The 27,471-nt window shown below is 37.5% G+C and overlaps 2 protein-coding genes and 1 long non-coding RNA gene across 6 annotated transcripts; all 3 read left to right on the plus strand.

Moving 5' to 3' along the window:
• Positions 1-1,660: 1,660 nt before the first annotated feature.
• On the plus strand, positions 1,661-8,430 carry LOC148654606 (kelch repeat and BTB domain-containing protein 13). Its single transcript, XM_088647106.1, has 4 exons — positions 1,661-2,962; positions 4,110-4,835; positions 6,369-6,669; positions 7,817-8,430. The coding sequence occupies exons 1-4, from the start codon at positions 2,711-2,713 to the stop codon at positions 8,161-8,163; spliced, it is 1,626 nt and encodes a 541-aa protein (XP_088503232.1). The 5' UTR covers positions 1,661-2,710; the 3' UTR covers positions 8,164-8,430.
• On the plus strand, positions 5,330-6,161 carry LOC148654607 (uncharacterized). The gene is made up of 2 exons (XR_015941499.1): positions 5,330-5,690; positions 5,744-6,161. It is a non-coding gene; the product is annotated as an uncharacterized LOC148654607 (long non-coding RNA).
• Positions 8,431-8,486: 56 nt separating the features above from the next.
• On the plus strand, positions 8,487-27,243 carry cpt1b (carnitine palmitoyltransferase 1B (muscle)). Of its 4 annotated transcripts, none has more exons than XM_088647103.1 (19): positions 8,487-9,177; positions 13,058-13,215; positions 13,345-13,484; positions 15,036-15,207; positions 15,306-15,407; positions 15,886-16,023; positions 16,359-16,436; positions 16,838-16,945; positions 18,849-18,933; positions 19,284-19,479; positions 19,853-20,038; positions 20,357-20,462; positions 20,700-20,816; positions 21,196-21,360; positions 22,526-22,660; positions 23,048-23,200; positions 24,558-24,675; positions 25,616-25,704; positions 27,046-27,243. In XM_088647103.1, exons 2-19 carry the CDS (start codon positions 13,075-13,077, stop codon positions 27,127-27,129), a joined length of 2,313 nt encoding a protein of 770 aa, XP_088503229.1. In that variant the 5' UTR covers positions 8,487-9,177; positions 13,058-13,074; the 3' UTR covers positions 27,130-27,243. The 4 variants fall into 4 exon arrangements, with proteins under 4 accessions (XP_088503229.1, XP_088503227.1, XP_088503230.1 ...); XM_088647101.1 differs by having other exon boundaries at positions 8,488-9,177; positions 13,055-13,215; XM_088647104.1 differs by lacking the exon at positions 8,487-9,177 and adding an exon at positions 11,572-11,694.
• Positions 27,244-27,471: the final 228 nt, after the last annotated feature.

Here is a 27,471-nt window from a genome sequence, read left to right on the forward strand (position 1 = left end):
GTTTTAGCCAGCAGCCAGCAGCCATATCACCCTGCAACTCACAACTGGCAGCCCACTGAAGCTAAGCAGGTATGAGCCTGGTCAGTACCTGAATGGGAGACCTCCTGGGAGAAACTAAGGTTGCTGCTGGAAGGTGTTAGTGGGGCCAGCAGGGGGCGCTCACCCAGCGGTCCATGTGGGTCCTAATGCCCCAGTATAGTGACGGGGACACTATACTGTAAATAAGCGCCGTCCTTCGGATGAGACGTAAAACCGAGGTCCTGACTCTATGCGGTCAATAAAAATCCTAGGGAGAGTAACCCCAACGTCCTGACCCGATTTCCCATTGGCCCTTACCAATTGTGGCCTCCTAATAATCCCCATCTATGAATTGGCTTCATTACTCTGCTCTCCTCCCCACTGATAGCTGATGTGTGGTGAGCGTTCTGGGGCACTATAGCTGCCGTTGCATCATCCAGGTGGATGCTGCACACTGGTGGTGGTGGAGGGGAGTCCCCATAACCTGTAAAGCGCTTTGAGTGTCCAGAAAAGCGCTCTATAAGTGTAAACAATTATTGTTTACCAATATTAAAGAAATAATAATTTGCTTATCTGTCCATGGTTGAAGCAACCAATCCCAGTAAAACACTAACATTCTGTGAAAAGGTTTTGCATTTTTTTAGGTCAGGCCGCAATGGGCCACCGACTTAAGTGTGCTGTAGATCTGTTAGACTGCTTCTAAAACTGATACTGCCCTCAGTATCACAAAGATGACGTGTTGAGACAGATCTAATGTGAAAATGGAGTTCTAGAACTATTATGGAACAAATAAGGAAATATATGTACAACTTTCTTGAGTAAAATCTGATTTGAGTGGCATGACAAGTTAATGTTAGACGTTTAATTGAAAATCTATCGTACTGGAGATTTACACTTAAGCCAAACACAGGTATTATTGCACCAATTAAGTCCCTTATTCAGCACAGTTGGTAAAGCAGTTTCTATTTCCTCTACCTCATCTGTGTGGTGAGGCTGCTGGAGTACATGGCTTCCATGTGTTAGTGCTTCACTTACTGTGGTGGATGAAAGGGATCCTATATTTAAAGTGCTTTGAGTCAAGAAGTGCTACACTGTATGTGTGAAAATATCTTCAAGAAGGATAACAAGCTGGAACATGATGTTAAAAATTAATCGTTCTTACATGGGGTGTAATCATCTTAAAGACTAAGGGCTTTCTGAGTTTTGACTCTTGGATTAATAGCTATAAGTGGAATTATAATAGCATTCTATGAATGATTTCAAATATAATAATGTCGAGACTATAAAGAACCTTTTAACCAGTCATAACACTGGTATCAGCTTGATATTGTGAAGTAACAATGAGAAATGTGAATAAAAATATTTGGTTGTTTTTACGCTCCCCTTTAATACTATATTGATCTGCATTTATTCACTGATTATGTTCTGAGAACTTTAATACATGCTTATGCTTTGTTAAATTAGCATGGGAGTTAGAAATCATGTTGAGAATTTTGCACCAGAGGAGAATGTTTTGGAAGCTTTTGTGTAACTGCAATTCCTGCTGTTAATTAAAGGAATATTACAGCAGATATCTTTGGAATTAATCTTTTACTGGATATCATCAAATCTTAAGAGCATTGTAATACTTGTTTTAAAACTTGATATGATGTCTGAAGGGCAGCACAGTAGCACAATTGCTGCCTCACAGCGCTGGGGCCCTGGGTTATTTATTCTGGACCTTGGGTACTATCTGTTTGGAGTTTGTATGTTCTCTGTGTTGCCTCTGAGAGCTCTGGTTTCCTCTCCCAGTTCAAAGACACACTGGTAGGACACATGAATTCTGGGAAAATTGGCCTTGGTATGTGTGTGTGCATCTGTGTTTGTGTCTGTCAGCCCTGCGTCCAGGGTGTACCCCACCTTGAGCCCATTACCTGCTGAGATTGGCTCCAGCTCCACCACAACCCTGAATTGGACGAAGCCATTAGAAAATAGATGGAATGTAGTACTGTGTAAACTAAACTTCAGTACACTTGGCATGTGGCATCATTTGCTTATGAGGAAAATATTATGAGTGAGAAACTGAAGAGCATAAAATTATTTCCAGTTGCACTGTGGTAGTTCTTCATGGGTAAAAAGTCTCACTTAAGTGGAGCAGGTGTCATGTTTCAGCAGAGATAAGCAGGACTAGCCTAGCAGTCTACAGAGCTCAAGAAGCTTAAAATAGAACCGCTAGCGTCAATGCTTTCGAAAAGTTTTTCTAATGACAGCCATTCTGAAGATTTCCCAGCAAGAAAAAAACAGCTTAGAAGTTTCTCAATATGTGATTCAGAAATATTTTCACATACTTAAATTCACAAAACCTTTTTGTTTTCTTTTTTGGCAGACTGTCACTGCATTGTGTAGGACTGCGGTTTTCTGAGCAGATTAGGCGTTGGTGTGCTGAGCTTTCTGTATCTGACAGTCAGAAAACTGTTCTGTTCCTGTACGAAAAAACCTGCTACATATACGTTTATCTTTAAAAATTAATACAAGTATTTTTTTAAGTAATTGGTGCATACCTTGAGGAGTGGAATAATCTAAAGTACTGTAATACATTTCCCAGAACATATAGTTTTGTTCCAGATGTTTTTTGAATGTACTTTGCTGTTTGGTTCTGAAGATGGTGCATAAACTCATAATGTAGTTGGAGAAAGAAGAATAGTATAAAAAGATGGATACATCCAGAAATTGTGTATCTCTAGTTTTGGCATTTTTCACTGTGTGGGTGAGGTATGGGTTCGAACTGATTGCATGGGTCTTCCCCATGTTCAGAAGGCTGGTGTTTAACCCTGTGGCTTCCAGATCTGGACACACAGATGGCAGAGAATTGAAATCCTGGGAGAAAAGCTCTGCTTTAAGAATCTACTCTTGTGGAAACGAGGAGTCTCTGGTTACAGTGCAGACCAGAACACATTCTTTTCAGGTAATGAACTCTTGCATGCTTACTGTTTTTTTTTGTTCCTTCTAAAATTTAATGTTGTTCAGGTGGGTAGGTCCATTAGCTTGTGTAGTCTGCAAAGCAACAAGTAATAGGTTTATTCCATGCTGAAAAGAGAAGAGAGAAAACACAACATTGTTTTCTCTCTTCTCTTTTCAGCATGGAATAAACCTATTACTTGTTCCATATCAGAATGTATGAGAATAAGTACTGGGCATGTCTATTTCCAAGATGGATCTATAGTTCCTTTTCAGACTGAAAATGTCATAGGTTTGCTTACAGGTCCATTGCAGTGCACCTCTTCTGGCTAATAAAACCATTCAATAAAAAGTTGCATTACCTCTAGGGAATAGGTTTTTGCAGAAAAAGGGGACTCTAGAGTTAAACCTGAGGTTAGACCAAGCTGAACAGTATACTGAGCCACTCCACCTTAAAAGTGTCTACTGTGTTTTACTGTGGTTTTGTAGACACAGGAATAAAAACAACTGAATCCTACTGGATACAATGGAACCCTAAATTACTTCAGCCTGGACTAGAGGTGTACAGTAGCTCTTCCAACTTGGTGTCAACCTTTACTGAGATTGTCAGTTACACGTGCAAGTATTTGAAATTAAAAATGTATTTTTAAAAAACATATCCCATCTTAAGCAGGTAAAAAAGAGAATGTTAACTGGATTGAAAAGCTGAAGGATAATCTCTGAAAGATTTCAAATGTTTAAATAAAATCAAATGACAAAGAGACTGGTCTAAGGAAGTCAGTGATTAACCATGTACCTTTTCTTATACAAGATGAAATAGTATTACTAATGGAACAAGTAAGCTGGAAAAAATAATCAATTCTGAAAAATCAACATATTACCAAACTTATAAAAAGCAGGATGCACTGTGCTCTATCAACAGCTTTGCTATAAAGCATATTACGAGTGAGAGAGGATGCTGCATGTGAAACAGAGGGGAAAGGTTAAAATACACCAAAGATATTTATGTAAGAGATCTTTTGTGCTAAATTGTCTTTTTGGTGATAACGAAGCACTGATGTGTCGCATTATTTTAGGGCTTTTATTTCTGAAGTCCCGTAAGTTGATAAAAAAAAAAACAGGAAAGAAAGTTTGTTTTTCTGTGCGTTTTTAAGGTTGATCTGGGAAAGCTATCGGATTGCAGCGAGTATTTCCGGGCCCTCTCCAAGTCCAGAATGAAGGAAACAACAGAGCACCTCATTCATCTGGAGCACATTCCCTCTGCACTCTTCCACAGCCTTCTGGAGTTCACATTCCTACAGTGTTTTGATGTGTCTGAGGAAGACCTTCTGGAGCACATTGAAATGGGCAGCTACCTTCTGGCCCAGCCCTTCTTAACCCAATGCCTGGCTACTCTTCTGAAAGTTTTAAGCCCTCAGAACTGTCAAATGTACCTCGACTTCTCTAGGGCCATCTGCTGTGAGGAGATGCTCCATACAATACACCGCTACCTGAGCACGCACCTGCTTGAACTTCCTTGCTTGACCAGAAGCCTGGAGCTAACCGCGCAAGAAACTATCATCAGGCTAAGGTCAAGCGGTACCCAGAGGCTGTGCGCCCTGAAAAAAGAAAACCTGACAGCGAGGAATTTTCCTCAACTCGAAGGAGCCCTCTATCTATACAGCTTTGACGAGAACAAAGACGATGTGAGCTGGCGCCGAGAGGCTCGACTCCCATTTGTGGCTGACAAATGGTGCTTCACTACTGCTGTGCTGCACAACTACTTGTTCCTCATAGGAGGGTACCGACAGAAGGTGAAGAGGGGGTTTGAGTTTCAGATGGCATCTTTTCGCTACAATCCCTGCACGAACAGCTGGGTCTCAGTTGCACCTTTAATTAAGGTAGAGAAAAAAAAACATTTAAAAAAGAATCTAACAATAATAAAAACCTAGTAAGAGTTATATAATAAAAATAATTCTAAAATGGGCTGTGTTAATTTTATAAATGGTATTTGGCTTCAGCTTGTATCATGTATGAGCAGGAAGCCTGTAATAAGCTACAAAGAGGTGTTGCTTTTCCTGTTCATTTTCTTTGTTCTGTATTCATAAAAAAACATAAGATTACAGCCAAGAGGAGGCAATTTGGCTCATGCAGCTGGGTTGGTTGCTTGTGGTAATTAATCTGAGGATTGTATGCAGTTGTATTGTTAAAAGCAGCTCGGGTAACTTCTTCCATAATGTGACAGAATAAGTTGTTCCAGATTCCCACAATTCTTTGGTTAAAAATTCTTTGGTCCTCCTGTTCTCAATCTGCAATGCACTTGCCCATGTGTCTTGTAATCTCTGGTTCGCCTTTCACTGTTCCCGCAGATAGTCCACACTAGGCTGGACCTCCTTGTCCTGGTCCAAAAACACTCCTCTTCTGAAACAGGGTACACAGTGGTAGTGCAGTGATCAAACTTCAGACATGAGAATGGAAAAGAATAGAGGGTACAGAGGTAAATTAAAAACAGGACTACCTTTTTTTGTGTTGTAATCTGTTCAAGACTAAAACATTCAGTTGAACAGAAACTGATCCTGTATTCAAAATCCTCAAAGGATCCACAAAGTTCACATTCACAGACGTCTTTAAAATCAGCAGGAAAACAAGAACCAGAGGATACAAGTGGAAAATGTGTGGAAGTGCGTTTAAAATTGAGGGGGCATTTCTTTACCCAAGCGGCTGTGGGAGTGTGCAAAAAGAGACCTAGTCATGCGGTTGAAGCCGATACTTTGGCTCTCTTTGAGAAAGAGATGGATGAAATCTAAAGAATGAAGATCCTCAGATTCTGTATTATTTCAGGACCACTGTTTTCTGATCATTGTGTTATCTTGTGTGATACGTTACAATAACCATTTGATTAGTTGCAGGGATAAAATGGAGACTTTAGCTAGAGGTGGCTGTTGGAGGACCCCTACAATGGTGCTATCTTGCTATGTTACTGTATGTCTTATTGTGCTCTTAGTATACACCATGTCTTTATATATACAAATACACAACACAGCATGGAAGCACTTTGTACTTTTTTTCTTCCACTACTGGAAAAATACTGTGTGTGTAATGTTTCTGCTAATAGATATTTATTTGTCATTTTACAACATTGGCATTGACACATTCAAACCAGTTTTTCATTTATGAAAAGCATTTGATGAATTTAACTTTGAGGGAAATAAAGCGTTGATATTTTCCTTTCTCTATTACCCAGAATTGACTTTTAAAGAACAAAAGGGGGGCTAGTGACTTAAATTTAAAGATTTACATAGGCATGAGCCCATGGAACGTCAGATGGGGTTTTGTTTTTTGTGTCCCCTAAACACTGTACATCGGTGAGCTGAGCTGGCCCGGGTGAAAAACGTTAAGCTAACAAAATCCTGCTTTGTTTTGTTGTGTAACAGCACAGACGCCATTTCAGCACAGCAGTGTGTGAGGGGTATATTTTCGCAGTGGGAGGCTGGTATCTGGACACCCTGGTGGCTCCTGACTCCAGCACTGTCCTTTACACAGCTGTGGAGCGCTACGACCCCTGGACAGACACCTGGGCCTTCGTCTCATCCCTCCCACTCAATGACTTCCTCTTCACTATGTCTCTGTCTCATGATATCCCCCTCACCTCAGTCCTACATGACTGCATCTATGTCACAGGCAGCATTCAGAGAACTGGAGAGAAACTCATTCTGCAGTACAGTGTGAAACATGGTGAGGATTTCTATGCTGCAGCTGCAGACACTCTTGTCTCTTAAAAAATAGCATTGTTTATCATCCACCCACAATTTTAGTGCATTCAGGGTCACAGAGGAGCCGGAGTCTATTTCAGAAATCAAAGGGCGCAAAGCAGGATACACCCTGGACAGGATGCAAGTCCATCGCAGAGCACTCAAACACACCAACACCAACACTCACCAAAGGGACCATTTTCCCAGAAGTCAATTAACCGGTCATTTTGGACTGTCGAAGAAAATCCATGTTAACAAGGGGAGAATATAATTTCATGCACATGCAGAGAGTAATGCTAACCACTGTGTCTGCCTTGTTTAAAAATGTTTGTTCTTTTTTGTACCAGATAAAGATCCTAATTTACGCAAAAAGTCTTAAATATGCTCAACCTCAAATATGAAAATGTATCAACCTTCTTTCTTTCTTTTAAAGAAGTCATATTATTAGTTTTAACATCAGAACTTGGTCGTCACAAACATTTGGGTAAAAAAGTGCCCTACTGTATGTTCCCAGTTAGAGATGTACTTCCCTGTAGTTGCAGAGTGCTTCAGACTGGTAAATTTTCACCACCAGAAAAATTAAGCATTAAAACATTATTATATAGTAATTAGTAATAAATTGGAGTAAGAAAATGCTCAAAGACTTTATTATATGTACAAGACTATTGTGAAAGACAGAGAGAGCTTTTTATTGAGGAACACCTCAGTGTGTAGCGTACATGTGTACACACAACGTAAATGGCTAGATCAGCACAAGCATCAAGTGATCTTTTCACACAGTTCTGCTCAGTAAAGGAGACGGATTGAAAAAAGCTAAAATATAGCTAGAATTCAACTTCATGAAGCATTATGACATTTACCATGATGTTACAAATGCTAGAATCCGAGTATGTAAAATAGCAGCTTATACTGAGATTGACATTTGTTTTAAATCCCTATATAAGCAGGTTACTAAATGCTCCCAGATTAGGTCTATTTCAAATATGGACTAATCTTCCAATTGATTTTGAATCTTGAGAAGTAGTCAATTACATTTCAACAACACCAGTGTTATTTAGGACATTTTGTCCAGTTCTGTGTTGCTATTTCCAGTGAGGTCCAAAGAACTGCTGATTTGTTTGCCTTTTCAGATTCCTGGTCAGAACTGCTCCCCACCTTGACCCGTGCCGATGCAGAAATTCCCAGTCTTTACTTCTTTGGAGCCACAGACAAGCTGCATTTGATAGGAGGGAATAACCACCAGAATGTTGTGACATCATTCTGTGTGGAATCTCGCAAGTGGGGGGAGACCCAAGCCACAGAAAAGATTACTCTTGCAGGGCAAGGAACAATTCTCAATAATGAAGTTTACATGCCTGCAGCAGAACAGAACTCATTTGTAAGACTGAATCTCCAGTCACTCTCCACCCACATGCTCCCTCCTCTCCCAATTTCATCTTCATATGAGGCTCTTTTTCATCTTTTTTTCCCATGGTGAGAGTTTCACATGTAATCCTCCCATTCAGTGAGGCACAGTACTTTGACCTTGAGCGTGATACTTCCACCTGTTTCCAGAAATTTGTTGGTCAAGACTGTTTTGATAACATTCATGAGGCTGTGTGAGCTTTAATTACACTTGTATGGCAGGATTGTGCTAGCTCAAAGCATACCGTATGTGTTAACAACTACAGTAGCATCATGATTATACTCTTGAATTTATTATCAGTAAAAATGCTTAACTAGTTGTGTTAAAATCATCTAATGGAAAGCAAGTATACAGGTCTGTATTTCACTATACCTGTAAAATCTGAACATTCTAGAACCCAGCATTTACAGCACTTTGGTTTACTGTTAGTTTTTTTTTCTTGTTTCTTTTTGTTGGGTTAAGTACAGTGTGCATTTTAATTCTGAGAAAAACTTCCATGAGATTTTTTTTTTCGTGAGAGCTGATATGAACCTGTGACCATTTTATTTACTTTTATTGAAGCTTACAACAACAAAGAAAGGGCTCAATCACTGCAGCACAGAGCATTAGGAGAAGCTTCTACTTCACTTTGTGTGTGTTTACTATCGGAGCAATATCGTCTGTTGGAAAGAAAATCCTTCAAACTATAGAATATTTGTAGGATCGACCTTCTTTAACATTGCAAAAATACATTCAAGATTATTAAGATGAACCCGGCTAGTAAGAGCAATCTGCATTTATGCATTCAATGTCAGTACCTAGAAAATATGTTATATTTAAAGAGTACCAACTGAGGTACTGTACAGTAGAACATTTCATGGTGTCCTATTACACACACACAGCAAGTCAATCTTTACAGAGAGAGAGGGCACATAGGAAAGGACACAGCAACAGAGTGTTGGAGCATTGTAATGTGGAGGACGTTTAAATCACACTGGTCAACAGAGACAATCAAACTCTCCGAGCTCTGTTTGAAAGTGTCTGAAGCTGTGCTCTGTTAAGCTTTCTTTCCTCTTTTTGGTTCTTTTCTTGCTCACCTGCCACAAGGTAAGTTTTTTTATTGGTAATTCTTGCTGCACTTCATTTTGTTTGTTAAGATGCTTCTACAAAAGGAAATTCTTCTTACTCTTGTTTCATCACGTTCATTTTCATTTGAATGCAATAAAACAGCCAACAAGAAGAGGTATCACATTCAGTTTCAATCCATTTCCATGCTGCTGTCTTGTTTTGTTTTATAGCCTTGCAATCTTCAGACTCAGATTATGGTTTGAGGCTGCTGAAGCCTATTTGTACAGTAGGTCTGTCATGTAACTTCAAGCACTTGATGTCTGAACAGGTTTTCAATTTAAAATTTTTTTGCATGTTTTTAAAGAAATAATCTGACATATGGGGTATTCAACATCAGTCAACTTTTGTCCACACAAATAAAATAATAGCAATTTACCAGCCACGGTTCACAGTTTAATGTTAATTTATTCAGGTTGAAATTAAAATTGATTTTGCTGCCGAGTGAATATTATACTTTTTACATTTTTTTAACATTTTGTTTTATGTACAAGCAGCCCTTAAAGTTCCCCAAATACATTACAAAGGGTATGAGTAATAAACGTATAGTAAGTGTAAGTACAGTAAGTACAGTAATTGTCCCTCAGACATTGTAGAAGTGTCCATCTGTCCTACTAACTTATACACATCCTGTATAGACATTAGCTTTCTGTGTATGTGATTAACTTATTTAAACACACGTTTTACATCATTTGCAACTGTTTGTTACATTATTATCTTTGAGCACTACAACATGTTGTGGTGGAACACAAGGATGATACTTTGCTGATGTTATTATTAATTATTATGTTAAGCAATATTATGTTATGTTAAGCAATACTTTTCCCAATTATAAACTCAACAGCTTGTTAGTACCTTTGCCACAAATCAGAAAGATCACTGCTGTCACAATTATGCTCAGACATAACTGGTTTAATTCAGATTTTTGTCTCTAGAACACAAGGATCAATAAACATTTATACCATATTTCCTCTTTCCTGCAAATCTGGGAACAAATGATGAAAAAGAAATACTAACATGAAGCATCTGGAACCTTTACGGGAATTCTTCTTTCCAATGCCCGTCCACAAATATCTGAAATCCTAAATGCCTCATTGTTAATAAAAGGCAAGCTCACATGCATTTGAGGAATGGGATATGCCACTTTGAATAATTTTAATTCCAGCTTTCTGTAGCTAAAAAGCCATTTCCTGACACACAGTTCTCTATAGCACCTGAATTCGTTGCAGTGTTTATATTTGACACATGATGTTGTCAGCAAGCAGGCTACACTCACTCTTATACCTCTCAGATCTGTAAATAGAAATGTCAACTTTGTCCCACTTGGTGGAATTCCAGTCACACGTGATGGAAAATGCCTTTCAGTCTTGACTGGGTCATTCAAACACTCCACTTAAAAACAAACTAGGTCTGTGTGACCTCACAGCAGATACATTTTAAGATATCTAAATATTTTTTTTGCCAGACTAAAGTGGAGATATATTAATTCTGAATGACAATTACATTAATTAAAAAATACAGTAATGTAATGGATATGGAGTTATCAAGACTGAAAATGACTTGTTATTGCTGCGTTTCCCCACATACTGTTCCCACCTGTGTTACTGTTCCTCTGACCATGTTTTCATTGTGCAGTGCTGGAGCAAACAGCATCCAGAGGGGGAGAATGTGAGTGGAGGGTCTCTTGTTTCATTAGGGGAGCTTAACTGGGGGTCTCTCCCTACAGACACAGTCAGGACATTGTGTTGGATACTTTTGCCAGTTATGTCCCCAGTTAATGATAATATCTGCATCCTCATATACTACACAACCTCTTTAAGTCACATCATCATTACATCACTTTCAATATCCACTTTATCCAATTCAGGGTCACTTTGGTTCAGACCCTTTTCCAGGAAGCACTTGGTGCAAGGCACACAAAGAACATACAAACTCCAAGCTGATAGCACCCCCAGGAATTGATCCCAGGGTCTCAGCGCTGCAAGGAAGCAATCCTAACCATTCTGCCATCTCAGTTAATTGTGAAAGGTGAAGGAAGAATGCAGTAAAGTGTTTTGCTCAAGGTTACAACCACAGAGTTTCCACCTGTGATCGGAACGAAAACATTTTCAGTTAAAAATCCCTAACCACTACTCTACAGTGTTGCAGTAACGCACATGTACAAGTCTACGTGTAACAGCCTAGTAAACAAACGAGTGTATTCGGGTATTTAGGAGAAAAGAAAGTTAAATTGGCATCCCAACGTTTGCGAATAATATTTTTTTTCTAGAATTAGATGAGAGTGCAATATTTATGTTAGTTAAATTTGTTTGAAAAAGTTGGCCTGATCCCCAGTTTCACAGAAACTAAGATGTTCCGTTACATCGCGCAGTTCAGTCTCATACGCGATTTCGTGCCCGAAAAATATACCCACACCGAGCTTTTCCGGTAGCATTCAGTTTTCATGGTCACCATCTTTGCCTTAGTAGCAGGTTCACTGCACAATTTCAAAGGACGCAGGTGATGTATTTTTTATTTTTAACAAATGATGTTCTATTCACGTACTGTAAATATTCGTTATTTTCACAACATTTAACGTTGTGAAACACTAAACATACAACAGCGAACAAAAAATATTAAACGTTAACATTAACTCGCGTCTGGGAGAGTTTCTGGCTCGGTGGTTGTTCATTGACTTAAGTCGGAGATCATGCGCTACTAGTTTTTTTTTAAAAAAAACATTTGAAAGCACGTCACAGAAGCTCGTTTCTAACTTGTCGTCAGTATTTGGTATTTTGTACAGGTCAGTATAGCCGGATTAATTCTTTGTTTTTGATAGGTTTGGGATTTTTGTGTGATCACGTGATTTCAGGAGGATGAACATTTTAGGATGGTTTTTAATATTTCTGTTGATAGTCCACACTGTTGTTTTAGGCCTTACTAGGTGCTCTTCGTATTTGGCGTCAATTGGTATGCGAACATGACCATGACGAAGAGTACATACTGGACCCTGTTATGTTTATGACCCGTTTTTCTACACGTCCGTGATCTGAGTATTTCGGAGCATCTAGCTATTTGTTTTAAGTTAACTACTAGCAAACTACAACGTGCCGTTAAGTTACTGTACTTTTGTTTTTCCAATCCTATTTTAGGTTCTCCTCTCAGTGGCCCACAGCCAGCTAGATTTGAGAATTTATAGCTATATCTTGGTGGAATTTTACATAATTTACAAATCACCCACTTTTACAGTAACCATCTTCACTTCATGAAATGGACAAAAACTTGTACATGGATAGAGGGGGTTTGTCTTGTCTGTTCATTTAGTTGCCTTCAAGCAACACCAGCAATCCTACAGCAGGGCATTTACTGCCACAAGGCCAGCAGTATTTGGGAAGCTAGTTGAATAAGAGAACCCTTTTCCACGGTTGTTTTGAGCATCTCTTTAATCAAGTTAAGTGCAACACTTTGGCACTCAAGAAGAGTTTATTGTCCAATATAAGAATTGTATTACGTCCTGTTGCTCCAAAACAGTTGAGTGATCTCTTGGAATGATATCCCACATCAGTCAGCATTTTCAAATCCTCTCACTTTTGTACCCTAGCTTTTAATTCTGTCTAATTTTATATTTTGTCTGTATACTTGCCTCTTTAATTTTGTTTCATTATACAGCACCTTGGGATGATGTACCATGAAAGATGCTTTAGCAAAGAAGGAATATTAGTTATGAATGTCTTCTTCCTCAGGGCAGGAGATTTTGTAAGGGGATAAAAAATGACTGACTATACCAGATTACTGCTAGCATAAAGCTGGCATTTGCTGCCACCATGATCATGCTTTTACAGTGTGCACTATGTAAATAAAATGTAGTGGCCTTTTTTAGCAGGTGGCCAGATCTGTAAAATGGCGGAAGCTCATCAGGCTGTAGCCTTTCAGTTCACCGTCACTCCGGATGGCATTGACTTCCAGCTGAGCCGTGAAGTGCTGAAAAACATCTACGTGTCGGGAGTGACATCATGGAGGAAGCGCTTCATCAGGTTCAAGGTAAAGCAGCCCAACCTGGTATTTATACACAGCTTATAACTGTGGGTCGCTGACCCTTTACACAGTTTGCGTTGCAGATTGGTGTTGCCCTGTCTGATATGTTGAATGTGTTCCTTGATTGTGCTGTAGAATGGCATCCTGACCGGAGTGTACCCTGCCAGCCCCTCGAGTTGGCTGATAGTGGTTATTGCTATCATGAGTACAATGTACGCAAGAATAGACCCATCTGTTGGAATGATTGATGGCATCAAGAAAACTCTGCCTGTCAGGTTAGTGAGGTCAACACTGTAGTCTCGAACGTTTAATTCAGAAATCCAGGTCCTCGCCTAATGTTTGTTTAGCCCGTAAAGCAACTTTTTTTGTATATTCTTCTTTGTATATGAATAAATCCAACAAATATAATCCTAACTCAAGTTAAATTGTTCTGTAGTTGTAGTGGTGCCTATTTATTTCGTTTATATACAGTGCCTTGCAAATGTATTCTGACCCTTCCCATGCTGTTCCAATTTTTGAAGTTACAATGCTACTTAGACATTTAAAAAAAATAATATGTAGTCAAAACCTGAATATTTAAGACTTCTAAAGGTAAGATTAGTTAAAATAAATGTCTGCAAGAGAAAAAATACTAAAATATGTTGTTTGCATAAGTATTCCAATCTCTAAACTCAATATTTGGTGGAAGCACCTTTGGGAGTAATTACAACCTTAAGTCTGTTTGGCTACTAGCCTTTCACACCAGCATGGTACACATTTTGTCTAGTCCTTTTGACAGATTTTCTGAAGTTATCAAAATGGACAGCTGTTTTGAAGTCTTCATTCAGATTCAGGACTTGACTGGGTCACACAAGGAAGGGCATTCAGTTTCTTATCCTCAAGCCACTCCTGTGTGGCTTTGTTCTTGTGCTTTGAGTCATGATCCTTCTGAAAGGTGAATTTCTATTCCAGACAGGACAGACTGAAGCGGGTTTTTCTCTAAACTTTGCCTGCACTTTTCTCCATCCATTCTTCCTCAGTCTTGACAAGCTTTTCATGATAACATAATGCTGCTACCACCATGATTGATAGTTGGATGGAAATGTGCTGTGTTGGGTCTGCAGATTTAACTGGTCTGGCACTAAACCCTTTTGCCACCTGTATGCATTTTTACTTCCTTTGTTACAAACACTATGAGGGATTACAGATGAGTTTGCCACTCTGTCACACAAGCTAGTTTTTAAGTGTAATTCTGGGTATTGTTGATCATTGATACTGATGCACATTTTCTCCCATCTCATACAGTCAGCTATTCTGTAGCTGACTTGCTTTGAAAATTCCTTGGTCTTCATAGTTGGATCTTGGCTTGAAATTTACTCCCTGACAAAGGAACCTTACAAATAGAGGTGTTTCTTATTATGAAAATGAGATTATTACTTTACACAACTAATTATGTGACCCATTAAGGTTAACTTTGTGTACCTAAACAAATTTAGATGTGCACACAGTGAAGGGTTTGTATAATAATGAAATCCTGACTTTTTTCATATGAATGGTGTTTCTTTCTTTTTGTTCTTTGCTTCAAATGTGGAGAGCATGTTTTGTACATAAGAAATTTAAGAATCGTTATATCGAAGTGTGATGTCTGCAAGCTTTAAAGAAACACAATGTAAAAACTTTGCAAGGGTCTCAGTAATTTTTAAAGTCAGTGTATTTTATCACCTCATTTATCAAACTAGCAAGGTACTGTTTTTTTTACCTTTTCGATATTTTTGTATTAATTTGGGTTTGAAAGAATTCCAGCCCTTAAACCCACACAGAGATCTTGTTTGCCATTGGTCTTGTAGGGATTATCTCACAGCCCAGACCCAGACCGTTCTAAGTGCCATGCTGTTTGCGACTGGTCTATGGCTGACTCTTATCCTGATCCTTCGCTACATCCTCAAAGTGCTGCTGTCATACCATGGCTGGATTTTTGAGCCACATGGAAAAATGAGTGTGACCACCAAAATCTGGGCGGTAAGGTTTATATTCCATTTCATTACAACTCAGAAGAAAATCAAGTGAACCAGCTGCACAATTGCTTACTCCCTGCTTTTTTTTTCTTGTTGGCTCAGAATCTTGTGAAGCTGTTTTCTGGCCGCAGGCCATTGCTCTACAGTTTCCAGGCTTCTCTTCCTAGACTCCCGGTCCCCAGCATTGACGCCACCATTGCAAGAGTGAGTAACTGCAGTTTGCGGTTCACCTCTTTGTCCGAGTGCAGTGTTAAGAAGTTAAATTCTCTTCCCAGTAAAAAGCAATGCTTTTGAAATGGAGTTTCAACTTACTGGGAATTCTGATTGACTTCTTCAAGAAATGCAAAATCAACTTCATTTTTGATGTTGAAAAAAATCCTTATTTTTTTTTCTTCTTGTATTACAGCCAACAGCAACAACAGTAGTAATAATTCAGTATATAATGTATTCGAAAACATAACTGGTTAAACATTGGCAACAGCAGCAGTAAAATAGTTACCAATAATTATGATTATAAGAAGTTTAAGAAAAATACTGTAAGTGTCCACATTTCATGCCTATTAACAAAATGTACAGAGTTTTTAGTAGACTTGCATATTTAACATTTTCAGTGGGCAGTGGAAAGGTAATTTCTTCCCTACTTTAAACACTAATACAATCCTCTGATTTAATTGACTTGCAGTACCTTGAGTCTGTACGCCCCCTGCTGGATGATGAGCAATACAAACAGATGGAAAGTGTGGCCAATGAATTCAGAAAAGATCCAGCTCCAAAACTACAGAAGTACCTCATCTTAAAATCCTGGTGGGCAACAAATTATGTAAGTATGTCACCTTCTCCTGTTTCTTGCATTTCCATCATGTCCTTTTGTACAACCGAGGATCCATTAAGTGTTGGCATATCTAAATGACACCTCTGTTTGTATGAATAAATTTAATTAGCTGCTTTTATGATCACAATATATAAACTCACTTAAAATGTCTTAGTACTTTATAAGTTGCCAGGATGATAGAAAATATATTTAATGAGAAATATGCTGTAACTTTTAAAGATTTGAAGAAAATATGTATTTTTGCTTTCATATTACAGAACCAGAACTGAATATTTATTTATTTATTTATTTATTTATTTATTTATTTATTTATTTGTTGATAGGTGAGTGACTGGTGGGAGGAGTACATTTATCTTAGGAGCCGAAGTCCCATTATGGTCAACAGTAACTATTATGTCATGGTAAGAAATGAGACCAGCAGGACTGATTACAATGATGGATAATTAAAGATCAAAATACTCTGCATGTTGCAAGATTGGTTATGAAAAGGCCCACTGTTCTTATTGCCTGTTAGCTGGATTCCTGTGTTCTCTCTGGGCACTTCAATATGCTCTTAAGCTTGGCCTAGAGAGAAAAGAAACTGAATTGTAGAACTTCCGTATATAAGATCAATTGCAAAAAAAATTGGTCAGCTCAGTAAGTAAAGAATGGAAGTAATTAAATTCCCTAATATGAAAATGGATTCCTTCAGTTGCAGTCTTGTTAGTGTAGACTTGAATTTGAAGCACTTAAGTGCACCATTATGTTCTAATATTATGGTTTAACACTATCTTAACATATCTTAACACTGTCTTTATCACAGGATCTTCTGTATATCACCCCCACTCACCGGCAGGCTGCACGGGCTGGAAATGCAGTGCATGCCATGTTGATGTACCGCCGCAAACTAGACCGTGGAGAGCATGCTCCCGTAAGCTCTTCCATTTATCCACGCTAAATGTTAGATTTGTTCTCTTCTGTTATTTTAGTACTTTAGTAAGTTGTTTTTCTCACTGTGCAATGACATTATCACAGCTGAATAAAATTATCCTGATTTCAGACAAGCATATACAACAGGTTAGTGAAAGCATATGTGCAATAAGCATATGTACAAGCATGGGTGGACTCAAAAGAAGAATTAAAAAGATCAGGAGTGTAAAATACAGTAGTGTTTTGCCAAGCAAAGCTAGAAAGACATTAGGCTCTCAGGTGACTTTACTTCTGGATGCTCGGAACTAGGGAAGTTCTATACTCAGAGTTGGCATCCTTGACCATGTAAGCTGAAAGGATTGTGATATTGATACATCTTGATGATTTCTGTTCTGTGATTTCTGAGATCTGAGATTTCTGAGATCGGTTAATGGTGTGACTGCCCTCAGTGGAAATGATCACTGGGATAATGCAGCCGTTTTCAAAACGTTGTTAAGATCTGCAGCCTTTCTAAATTAATCAGTTGTGTATTTCTGGCGAAAGCGTACTCGCAGTCAATGATGTGTTTTGCCAACGCAGCACAGTTTTGCATGAATTGAAAAAACACCAGAGAATCTGAGGTACTGTATCCAAACATTCTCCTAGTATTAAAGTAAAATATAAAACTCCAGCATTTTGCATTTGCATTTAATCTATCTTAATTGTGTAGCACTGCAGTAAACTGACCAAGTGAAATAACTGTATAGTGAACACTACACTGTGCAGCAATGAAATGTGGTAGACGTGCAAATGAGAACACTGAACCCACTATTTTGGCAGGTTTTATAGTAATTGTATACCCTAGGAACGCACTGCATGTCCTCTAGTGCACACCAATGCTAATCTCCTTTAGTGTACTGTTATTATTCCAATGATCCATGTATTTCATTGCCCCTCAGTGCAGTTTTCTCAAAGTTGTATCATGTAATTTCATTAAAGGTTATCAAAAAGGGGGTAGAGAAATTGGATATTTGGTGAAAAAGAAGAAGGCACAACACAACTATTAAAGTTTATACCATAGGTAAAAAAAAACTACAGCCAGCTTCCTTACACTACAGGGGACAGCCAACCTTATTATTCCATAACAGTTACTAATGTTGCCAAAGAGTGTAATGAAGTTGCTTCTGCAAGTTGGTAACATTTGTTTTAACTTTTGTTCTAAATAATGATATATAAATAAAGCAGTTGTTGTCTTGAAAAACACACAATTTACACTTTGTGTCCATTTTTGTTTACTGTAGATGTTGGTAAACAAAGTCTGTGTTAAGAAAAATACTAGTGCCTTAAAAGCTTTGTTACTGCTTTTTGGTTTTGAAAAACAAATGTGCCTGTTTCAACAAAAATCCTTTGTGTCATGAAAATATGTAAGTGGAATTATTTAAATATTTATTAGTGTTCCACAGCATCTGAATTCAATGTTTTGAAATATACCACCTGCTTATAGCTTTCTCATTTCTGTAAAAAGTAATAGAATTATAAAATGATTATTATCTTTCAATTATACCTTACTGATTTGGAGATTTGCATCTGAATAAAGGTAATTATAGTTAAAGTAGATTAGGGGCTGTCTAGCTAAGGGCATTGAAGGGAATTTTATGCCTGTGTATAGGCCGGGTTAACCTTTCTAATTTCCTAGCAAGTGGAGTGTTTGCTGAGCTCTAAGGAAGGAAATGGAAATTGACAGAATGGAGGAGCTGCTTGATATAGAAATATCTATCTGAACCATTTATATTGCATTGTGTGCAGACTTAGTTTTTGTATTTTTTTTGTATTAAACATGTAAGCAATTTATTTAACATGGGGTACACATCAAATTGATGTACCACTAAAACTGCAATTCATTTTTCTTTTGTGGTTACTCCCAGCTAAGAGCATTAGACATTGTTCCAATGTGTTCCTATCAGATGGAAAGGATTTTCAACACTACCAGGATCCCAGGCGTAGATACAGGTGATGATCTGTTTTGTGAAAATCTGGTAAAAACCATTACTTAATCTTTACAGTTTCTGTTGCTTTTAAAGTGATATATGATATTTTAATGGCTGTTTTAGGATTTTAAATACAGAAAATATCTCTGACTTCAATCTAGGTACTGAGAGAGGCCAATAAATTGGTTAACATTTTAAATGTGCTAAAAATTACCAAGAAAAGTCTGGCTTGCATTGACAGTGAGTGCCAGCACAGGCATTTTAATATAATACGTGTTAGAGCAATACTAGCACAAAATAACATGAGATGTGGTTTGTTAGAGTTGACTTGATCTGACAGCATCCTTTATGCTTTTTGTTCTCCTTGAAAAGATTATGTCCAGCATTTGAAAGAGAGCAAGCACATGGTGGTGTACCACAAGGGACGTTTCTTCAAGGTGTGGCTGTATTATGGGGGCCGTCACCTACAGCCCTCCGAGCTGGAGATGCAGTTTCAGAAGATCCTGAATGACAAAACAGAGCCACAGCCCGGAGAACTGAAAGTGGCTGCTCTCACAGCTGGGGAAAGGTGAACAATTATTCAGAGCCAGATGTCTAGGAATCATTAAGGTTTCAGGGAGACTATTGAGAGGTCGCCTAGAAAGAAATGAAAATTTCTAGTCATGTTTAGCAGGGTGTCAAACTAGACTTTTTAGACACTGATTCTGCTCCGATAGTGCTTGTGGTTTATCCCACTTCTGCTTTTAATGTGCTGTAAATACTAGTGGTATAATTTGCAATAATTATACATATTTTGGAAAATGAGGTTTGTAATAAACTGGCGATCTATTTTAATTATGGCACGCATATAAACGAACATTTTCATTAACTAGCGTGGTCCATTCTAGGCTACATGAGGATGTGACAGTTCTTCATAGTTACGGGTTGACAATTTTTCGCAGAATTCCGTGGGCCACAACTCGTGCTACTTTCTTCAGTCAGGGAGTAAACAAGACTTCCCTTGATACAATTGAGAAAGCAGCCATTTTCCTGACTTTGGATGATGAAGCACATGGTTATGACCAGGAGAAACTGAGATCCCTTGACTTGTATGCCAAATCTTTGCTTCATGGAAAATGCTATGACAGGTAAGTGGAAAAGAAAGATTTTTTTTTTTCTGAAAAAGGCGATAACCTTAAAGATTACAAAATGCTATTGCATGAGAATGAGATTTAATGAGAAATCAGTATACCAGTGCAGCAGCATTTTTTCCTCTCACAAACCATGAATTTGAAATCATCAGTTATGCAGTTGAACTCATGTAATTTGTACCTATATAAAGGAGATATGTACATGTAATTTATATATAGTAGACTTCCATGGCAAACAAAGATGCGGAGGGGTAAACTGTCAGTGTATTGCTCAAACAAACATAACAATATCAATGATTTTTTGTTCTTTTTAAGGTGGTTTGACAAATCTTTTACCCTTATTGCTTACAAGAATGGGAAACTGGGAGCTAATGCTGAGCATTCCTGGGCCGATGCACCAGTTATTGGTCACCTATGGGAGGTAAAGCCTTTACACATACTTCCACAAAGGAAAGCCATTATGCTATTGTAATAAGACAGATAAGAAGACAGGAGATAGGCAAGTAAGGATCTACCTAAAGCAGTAGAAATCAAGTGCCAGAGAGCACGTGAGCAGTGGGAGAGCACGTGATAAACACACTGAGTAGTGAAATTTCAATGTCCAATGTGCCCCTTGTTGTTTGACCTGGTCCATTATTAATCAATGCATTTGTTTCAGTATCTTCTGTCAACAGACTGTTTTCACTTGGGTTATACAGAAGAGGGTCACTGCAAAGGAGATCCAAACAAGAACCTTCCCCCTCCCAGCATGCTGCAGTGGGATATTCCACAGGAGGTACAGTAGAACAAGCCTCTGCTGAGTGGGAAACTATGACTGTAAACTATAGTGGGCTGTGTAAGAATGAGCACATTCTGTACATAAGAAGCAAGTGCTGTATTGAATTATTAAGTATGTCAGGAATTACTGCTTGTATGGCACCAGCATTTATACATAGGATCTGTAAGGGTTACCTAACGTTTGTGAAATATAAATACGATGTAGGCTCCTTACACCTTTACAAAAAACGATAAAGCTGAAATGTGAAGCATGGAACTCAAACACACTTTGACACTGTCTCTTGGAAAACTATTCTGAAACTCTTTCTATTGTTATATAATACATCTACCCAAGGCATTATGTATTATTAGTTGTGTATGTTGTTTTTTATTTGTAGTGCCAGGATATTATTGAGAGCTCCTATAATATTGCAAAGACGATAGCAGATGATGTTGATTTCCATGGCTGCATATTCGATGACTTTGGCAAAGGCCTGATTAAGAAATGCAGAACGAGTCCTGATGCCTTCACTCAGATTGCTCTACAGCTGGCACATTTTAGGGTAAGGACACCTTTTTCACCGAGTTGCCTTTGAGTAAAACCGAGAAGGTACTGTAGATGTACTGTACAAAATAATCACAAATGAAATTCATATTCTACATTACTTTTCTTTATGTACTGTAATAATTTAAAAATATGTTTGAGAAGACAAGATACCTGTGTATAAGATAAACCTTATAAGATAAAGATAAATTGGAAAAAATATCTTATTTCTAGCCAAGCAATAAACATGTTTTTTGTTTAAAGTCATGTGGCTGCCCTGTTCAAGAAGTGAAAAAAATAACTCTGGTATTCAGTTTATTTATAAATGTACAAATACTTCTTTTCTCAAAACCACATGTGAATGAGTCTCAATGATTGCAATGTCTAATGTCCATTTAGGCCACTCACTTAACAATAAAATGGACATTAATACCACTTGACAGGGTATATTTGCATATTTAAGAATTCTTCAAAAATATAGTTTAATTTTACAATTATAAATTATAGTCTAATTCAGTGGTTCTCAGTCCCGGTCCTGGAGAGTTCCTGTGTCTATGTCTGTAACTGATCTGTTTGTAAATTTTTATCCGCACTCAGTCCTCAGTTTCTAAAATACAGTAGGAATTATTAAAATAACAACTTCAGTACAGAACCTTATGCAGTGTCTTATCAAATTTCTAATTCACAATTTTATCCTTTATAACTAAACATCTTTTAACATGTGATTAATTGAACAGGTGGGAATAGCACTATACCAGACATCTTTTACAGTGTTAGTTTTTCCATTTGCTGGAATCTTAATACGGTACATTTCTGTTAGCCCACCTGAATGAGGGCAGTCCTGAAAGTCATTAATTAGCACAGTGTTCGCACAAATTACATACCTCATTCATCTTTTTAATAGCTGAAACCAAATTTAAAATAAAGTTAAAAGAACACGGGACTTACCCAGGACTAGAATTGAGAATTGCCAGTTTCATTTATAGATTCAATTGCTGTTATTTAAAGATAAATTAAATATTAGATGGATTTAGTATTATACAAAGGTGAAAGGGACATGTAAATGGCACTGTAAATAAAAACATTCAAGCTTTTCCATGGAGTATGTTTGATGTTGCATAAATAAATGCAAAAGAGGAATGTATCTTTGTAAATCATACTTTTGGCTGTTTCATTTCTTTCAGGACAAGGGAGAATTTTGTTTGACCTATGAAGCTTCAATGACCCGGATGTTCCGGGAAGGCCGAACAGAAACTGTACGTTCCTGCACAAATGAGTCCACAGCGTTTGTTCGTGCCATGGAGGATCCACACAGAACTGTGAGATGTGATTTCTATGCATTCTTAAATTGTACTACATGCGACTTTTGAGTAAGAAATAGAGTACAGGAACCTGTCATTTCAAAATTAGTAGCCTTGATGTATGGATCAGTACACCGAGCACAAAATAAAAGAGAGCCTGACTCAGTGTTACATGTTACCTTTCCCTGGAGCATCATGCAGGGCCTGAAGCAGATGGTCATGCATTATTTTGTGATTGTGCTGTAGGAAAACAGGACAATAGCTGGGTTGATTAAGCAGGTTTTATAAGACAAATCAGTTATGAATTTGAATATAAAACCCTTAAAGTGTCAGTTGCTCAGTATAATTTTCTTGCGTAGCCTGTATCTCACAGTAAAAGTTCTCTCTGTTTTGCTGTGTGAAAAGGGTGAAGAGAAGTTGGCGCTGTTTCGCAGGGCAGCAGAAAAACACCAACTCATGTATCGCCTGGCAATGACTGGGGCAGGCATTGACCGGCATCTCTTCTGTCTTTACATTGTCTCCAAATACCTTGGAATTGATTCCCCCTTTCTCAAACAGGTCAGAAACTTTTGGGAACATGTGCCCTGAAAACAAAAGCATTTCATTTCAAGCCATTGAAGACTTTCACTTTTCTTCCAACCCTCTCAAGAACTAAAGACTTAAGAATTCTCATGTCTCAGGTCAAATTTAAAATAGGGCCCTTGTCTCCCCAACACTTAGATTAAGTACCAGTGTGTGGCATTTTTTAAATTATCCACTTGGAAGATTAATGCAGCAGTTTTCAATTTCATTGATGTATTTTCTTAGTAGGAAAAATAAAACAAATATAAAAGATATGGTAAGTGTGCTAAAGTGAACCTTGCTTGTGTGACATATACATTAACTTCCTTCTCTAACAGCTACCACTTAAACAGTTGGTAGGAGCTGAATATTTACTATCTTATAATAAAACATTTACTGTGCTCGCTGATTGACTCATAAATTATTTTATTCACATAATAATCAGAAATAAAGTGTCACCAAACACAGCCTTATATTATTATTACCTGTAAAACCTCTTCATTGTGGAAAAAAACACTATTGATACACTACCAATAGAACCTCCTTTCTTATCTGTTGATATTTACAATAGTATTTTTGAAGATCATTCATTCTGTTATGGTTGGTTTCTAATACAAGGTAAAATCAAGGCCATAACTGATGTGAATCAAAATGTGAGATGCTTCCTGATGGAACCTCTGTGAAATAATGTCCTGTGATCATCAAAGATGAATACTGACGTAAGATTGGAAACTCAACAACCTACATTTTACTTCAGTAACCGATTTAGCATATACATAACGTTATTTCCATTTTACAGGACATAATGAAAAGATAGGTTTGTTGATTATTTCAGCAGGAATGTACCTTGGAATTACACAATTATGAGCTCTAGTCATGTGATATTATAAAAATGTCAGATGCGTAATGTATAGTATTTGAGTTAAAATTGCCTGTGTTATGATTTGAGTTGATTGAGTCTCTGTATACATAGCCTTTCAAAAAGATATGATTTAAATTGACAAGACCCCGCTTGAGTAATAAAGATGACCTGGTTGATAGTGGTTATGACTGAGGCGAATCAGCCTGTCTGAGAGACTGCTTACATGGAGAATGAGATGCTCTGCTTGAGCAATCCACAGACTAGTCCTGTGAAATGAAATACCAGCTCTGAAATAGGTGGGCCGTGCCCTGGGTAGGCAGAGGGGCATTGCACTAGAATCCATGAATACAAGTTATTTTGTTCTTTTTTTATCCAGTTACCATATATATTGTGTGCAGTGCACATACTGTTTACCACAGCTGTATAAATAGGCTATATACCGTACATTTCTCTTGACTCTGAGTAGCTGTGCCTTGTCTTGGTTTGATATAGGTGCTCTCTGAACCTTGGCGCCTGTCCACCAGCCAGACCCCTCAGCAGCAGCAGCATTTGGTCGATATACAGAAGTTCCCAAACCACATCAGTGCTGGAGGGGGATTTGGACCGGCAAGTTTTCCTGTTTTGCTTTTAGTAATGCTGACATCTAGAAGATCAGATAATTTTTTTAGAAAACAAAACGTGTACTTGCTTACACGGTTTAGCTTCTAAATCTCTACCTTAATTACTGTGACTTTTCATTTTATTGTAATTGAAACTTGTCAGTGTTTTTTTATTGAAGAACAGTTGCTTAAATGATGAGTGGAGTAATACGTATGCCTTTTTACTGGACGTGGATGTTTGAACAGCTTCAGATTTTCCTCTCTTACCTTATCGTTAGCAATATTGTATATATTAGTATACAATTGCCTGGCAGGACATTTATAAGATTAAATATGTGGCAAAATCCCTGTCAATATATGAATCATAGCATACTGGGAAAGCAAGTAAGAATTAACATGTAGCTGCTGATATAAATATTGGTACCGCCTATCTTGGAATTAAATTAATATCACAATAGTTCCCAGCTTTTTTTAAACTGGAAACGTGCTTTGTTTTGGATATCTTCCAAAGATCACTTTCCATGCTTTTTTTCATATTAAGCATTTAAACTTTTTTATTATATAAAATTTTTATTTTGTATACATAGCAAGTAAAAACTGCTTAGTTGTTAACTAACAAATACCAATCCAGTGTGCTACAGAGGTAAAAAACCTGCAGTATTTTGTGAAGCAAATGTAACAAAATGCCTCAGTATGTATAACGAAGCTATCAGGTGTACTGTAGTTTGAGAAACAAGATTTATGTTTAATAAGTCAGTTAATTACTATTATTCAGATAGAGGGTTTCAGTTCAGTTTTTTCTGAAGCTGTAGGCAATAGAACATTAGAACTAAAGGTGATGATAAACAAAACAATTCAGTAAAATGTGGTTTTGTTCAGCAGGAGGACTTACACAAGTTGACACAAGAGCTATATATGAACCAGTATTCTGTATTTATTTTCTTTAGGTAGCTGACGATGGATACGGAGTCTCTTACAATTTCGTTGGGGAAAATCTCATTACTTTCCACATTTCCAGCAAGTTCTCTAGCCCAGAAACAGTATGTATGGTTCTTCTACTTTGTACACTATATTACGTTGCTCTGTGTTCGTACATTGAGGAAAACATAAGAATCTTGAATAGGACCAGGTAACGGCTTTATTCAATGCTGAAAAGAAAAGAAAGGAAATGCAATGTTTTGGCTGTGAAGCCTTCTTCAGCAGTGAGAGAATCTTGAATATGAAACTTTGACATATTGGGAAAACAGTGATATATAGTACTTCGTTTTTGGCATTTTAGAAATCTGAAAGGATTTTTTCTGCCATACTAACTCACGCATGTTACAGTATATTGTTTCTGGACAATTTGAAAAAAGCTGCGCAGTACCCTGCCATGCCATTCTGACATGCTTCCGTACCTTAAACTGGCATGGTTTGGCCTCAAATGATGCTGTTCACAAAGTTGTTAACTTACAACATTGGGAGAACAGCAGCCAATGAGAAACAAAAAAAAACATAACAGTAGTATTACAGGTTGCAAATAAGAAAGAAACACCTTCTAGTGCTAAACCCTGAGTGAAGAAACAAATTTTGTCTTGTTCTTGGGTTTCTTGGATTCTTTTCAGAGTCCTATAGTTTTCATAGGAAATCGCTGAGCTCTGGTTTGTATAACATACTGCCATGGTCCAAGATATAATCTGGGGAAGCACTGAATTAGCTGTTTCCATGTAAGAATTTGTATTGCTGGTTTCTGATATTGTAAGCTTCACTTACAATTTAAAGCATAGACAGAAATAACTACAGTACACATCAGAATGGAATTGTTCTGGATATGTAGAAATATGATAATCTTAGAACAGTAAGTAATGAAATTCAGTAAGAAACCAGAGAACATGAAGAAATGTAGGGATAGTTTGAAGAGCAGACCAGAAGCTTAGAGTAGAAATAAGAATAAGTCATAAGTTCCAAACACCAACACCCAGGACTACTTAGAAATCCCAGTGGGAAGAGTGCAGGACTCAAATCACTGGAAAACATATTCCTTTTTGGTTCCTCCAGAAAAACAGGAATTTGGTCCCAGAATGTTTTTTTTTTTTGCACTTGTTGAAGAAATCTTTTGTCAAGTCACTGAGAGACAATCACTGATCAAGATAAGGCTCAGAATGTCCTTTACAGTGATGTAACTGAGAAGTTATTTAGATTGGGGGAAGTCGCATTAAAAGCTACATTGAATTATAATAATATATTTTAAATATGTTGTCAGTTGTTTGCAGCTATAACTGTTTTTATGTTTTATGTTACTGTCAATAATGTGTTATAGATAGCCAAGTTTAACAATGCAGTGTGCTGTTTTTTACACCTACATTATCGTTTATGGTTATTCTGTGTGCATTTGTTTTCAGGACTCTTATCGATTTGGGCAGAACATTCGTCAAGCAATGCTGGACATAAAAGCTTTATTTCACCTTAAGGACAAGAAGATGTGATATTTTGAATGAGTTGTCTTTTTTTTTACTTCCAAATTGTGTTCATTTCACTGTTATATAAATGGTTGGAAATCATAACATCCATTAAAATGTATTAAAGGAATCTAAATTTAAGTAATTTCTTTGAACATTTTAATTTTCATACGATTAGAATCCACAGCAAGTCTTAAATATTGTTAAGTACCATTTGCAAAACAACAAACCTATTCTAGGTACAAAATTAAATTTTGACTTTATGTTGTATTCAGTAAGTTGCTCAAAAGAAACCCAAGATTGAAATAATGAGGGTGCAGATAACTTTGTAATTTAATCAGCCGTTTTAATTACAGATAATTTTCAGAT

The sequence above is a fragment of the Lepisosteus platostomus genome, chromosome 9 (assembly GCF_059453375.1).
Source record: "Lepisosteus platostomus isolate fLepPlt1 chromosome 9, fLepPlt1.hap1, whole genome shotgun sequence".
NCBI classification, from domain to species: Eukaryota; Metazoa; Chordata; class Actinopteri; order Semionotiformes; family Lepisosteidae; genus Lepisosteus; species Lepisosteus platostomus.

What these genes read in the sequence shown, in the direction of transcription:
- LOC148654606 (XM_088647106.1), top strand. Translation starts at nt 2,711, where the DNA reads ATGGATACATCCAGAAATTGTGTATCTCTAGTTTTGGCATTTTTCACT. An exon ending in CCAGAACACATTCTTTTCAG is followed by an intron (nt 2,963 to 4,109) that starts GTAATGAACTCT and finishes TGCGTTTTTAAG; the next exon opens with GTTGATCTGGGAAAGCTATC. An exon ending in GCAGTACAGTGTGAAACATG is followed by an intron (nt 6,670 to 7,816) that starts GTGAGGATTTCT and finishes TTGCCTTTTCAG; the next exon opens with ATTCCTGGTCAGAACTGCTC.
- cpt1b (XM_088647103.1), top strand. Translation starts at nt 13,075, where the DNA reads ATGGCGGAAGCTCATCAGGCTGTAGCCTTTCAGTTCACCGTCACTCCG. An exon ending in TGGAGGATCCACACAGAACT is followed by an intron (nt 22,661 to 23,047) that starts GTGAGATGTGAT and finishes CTGTGTGAAAAG; the next exon opens with GGTGAAGAGAAGTTGGCGCT. An exon ending in AGGGGGATTTGGACCGGCAA is followed by an intron (nt 24,676 to 25,615) that starts GTTTTCCTGTTT and finishes TTCTTTAGGTAG; the next exon opens with CTGACGATGGATACGGAGTC.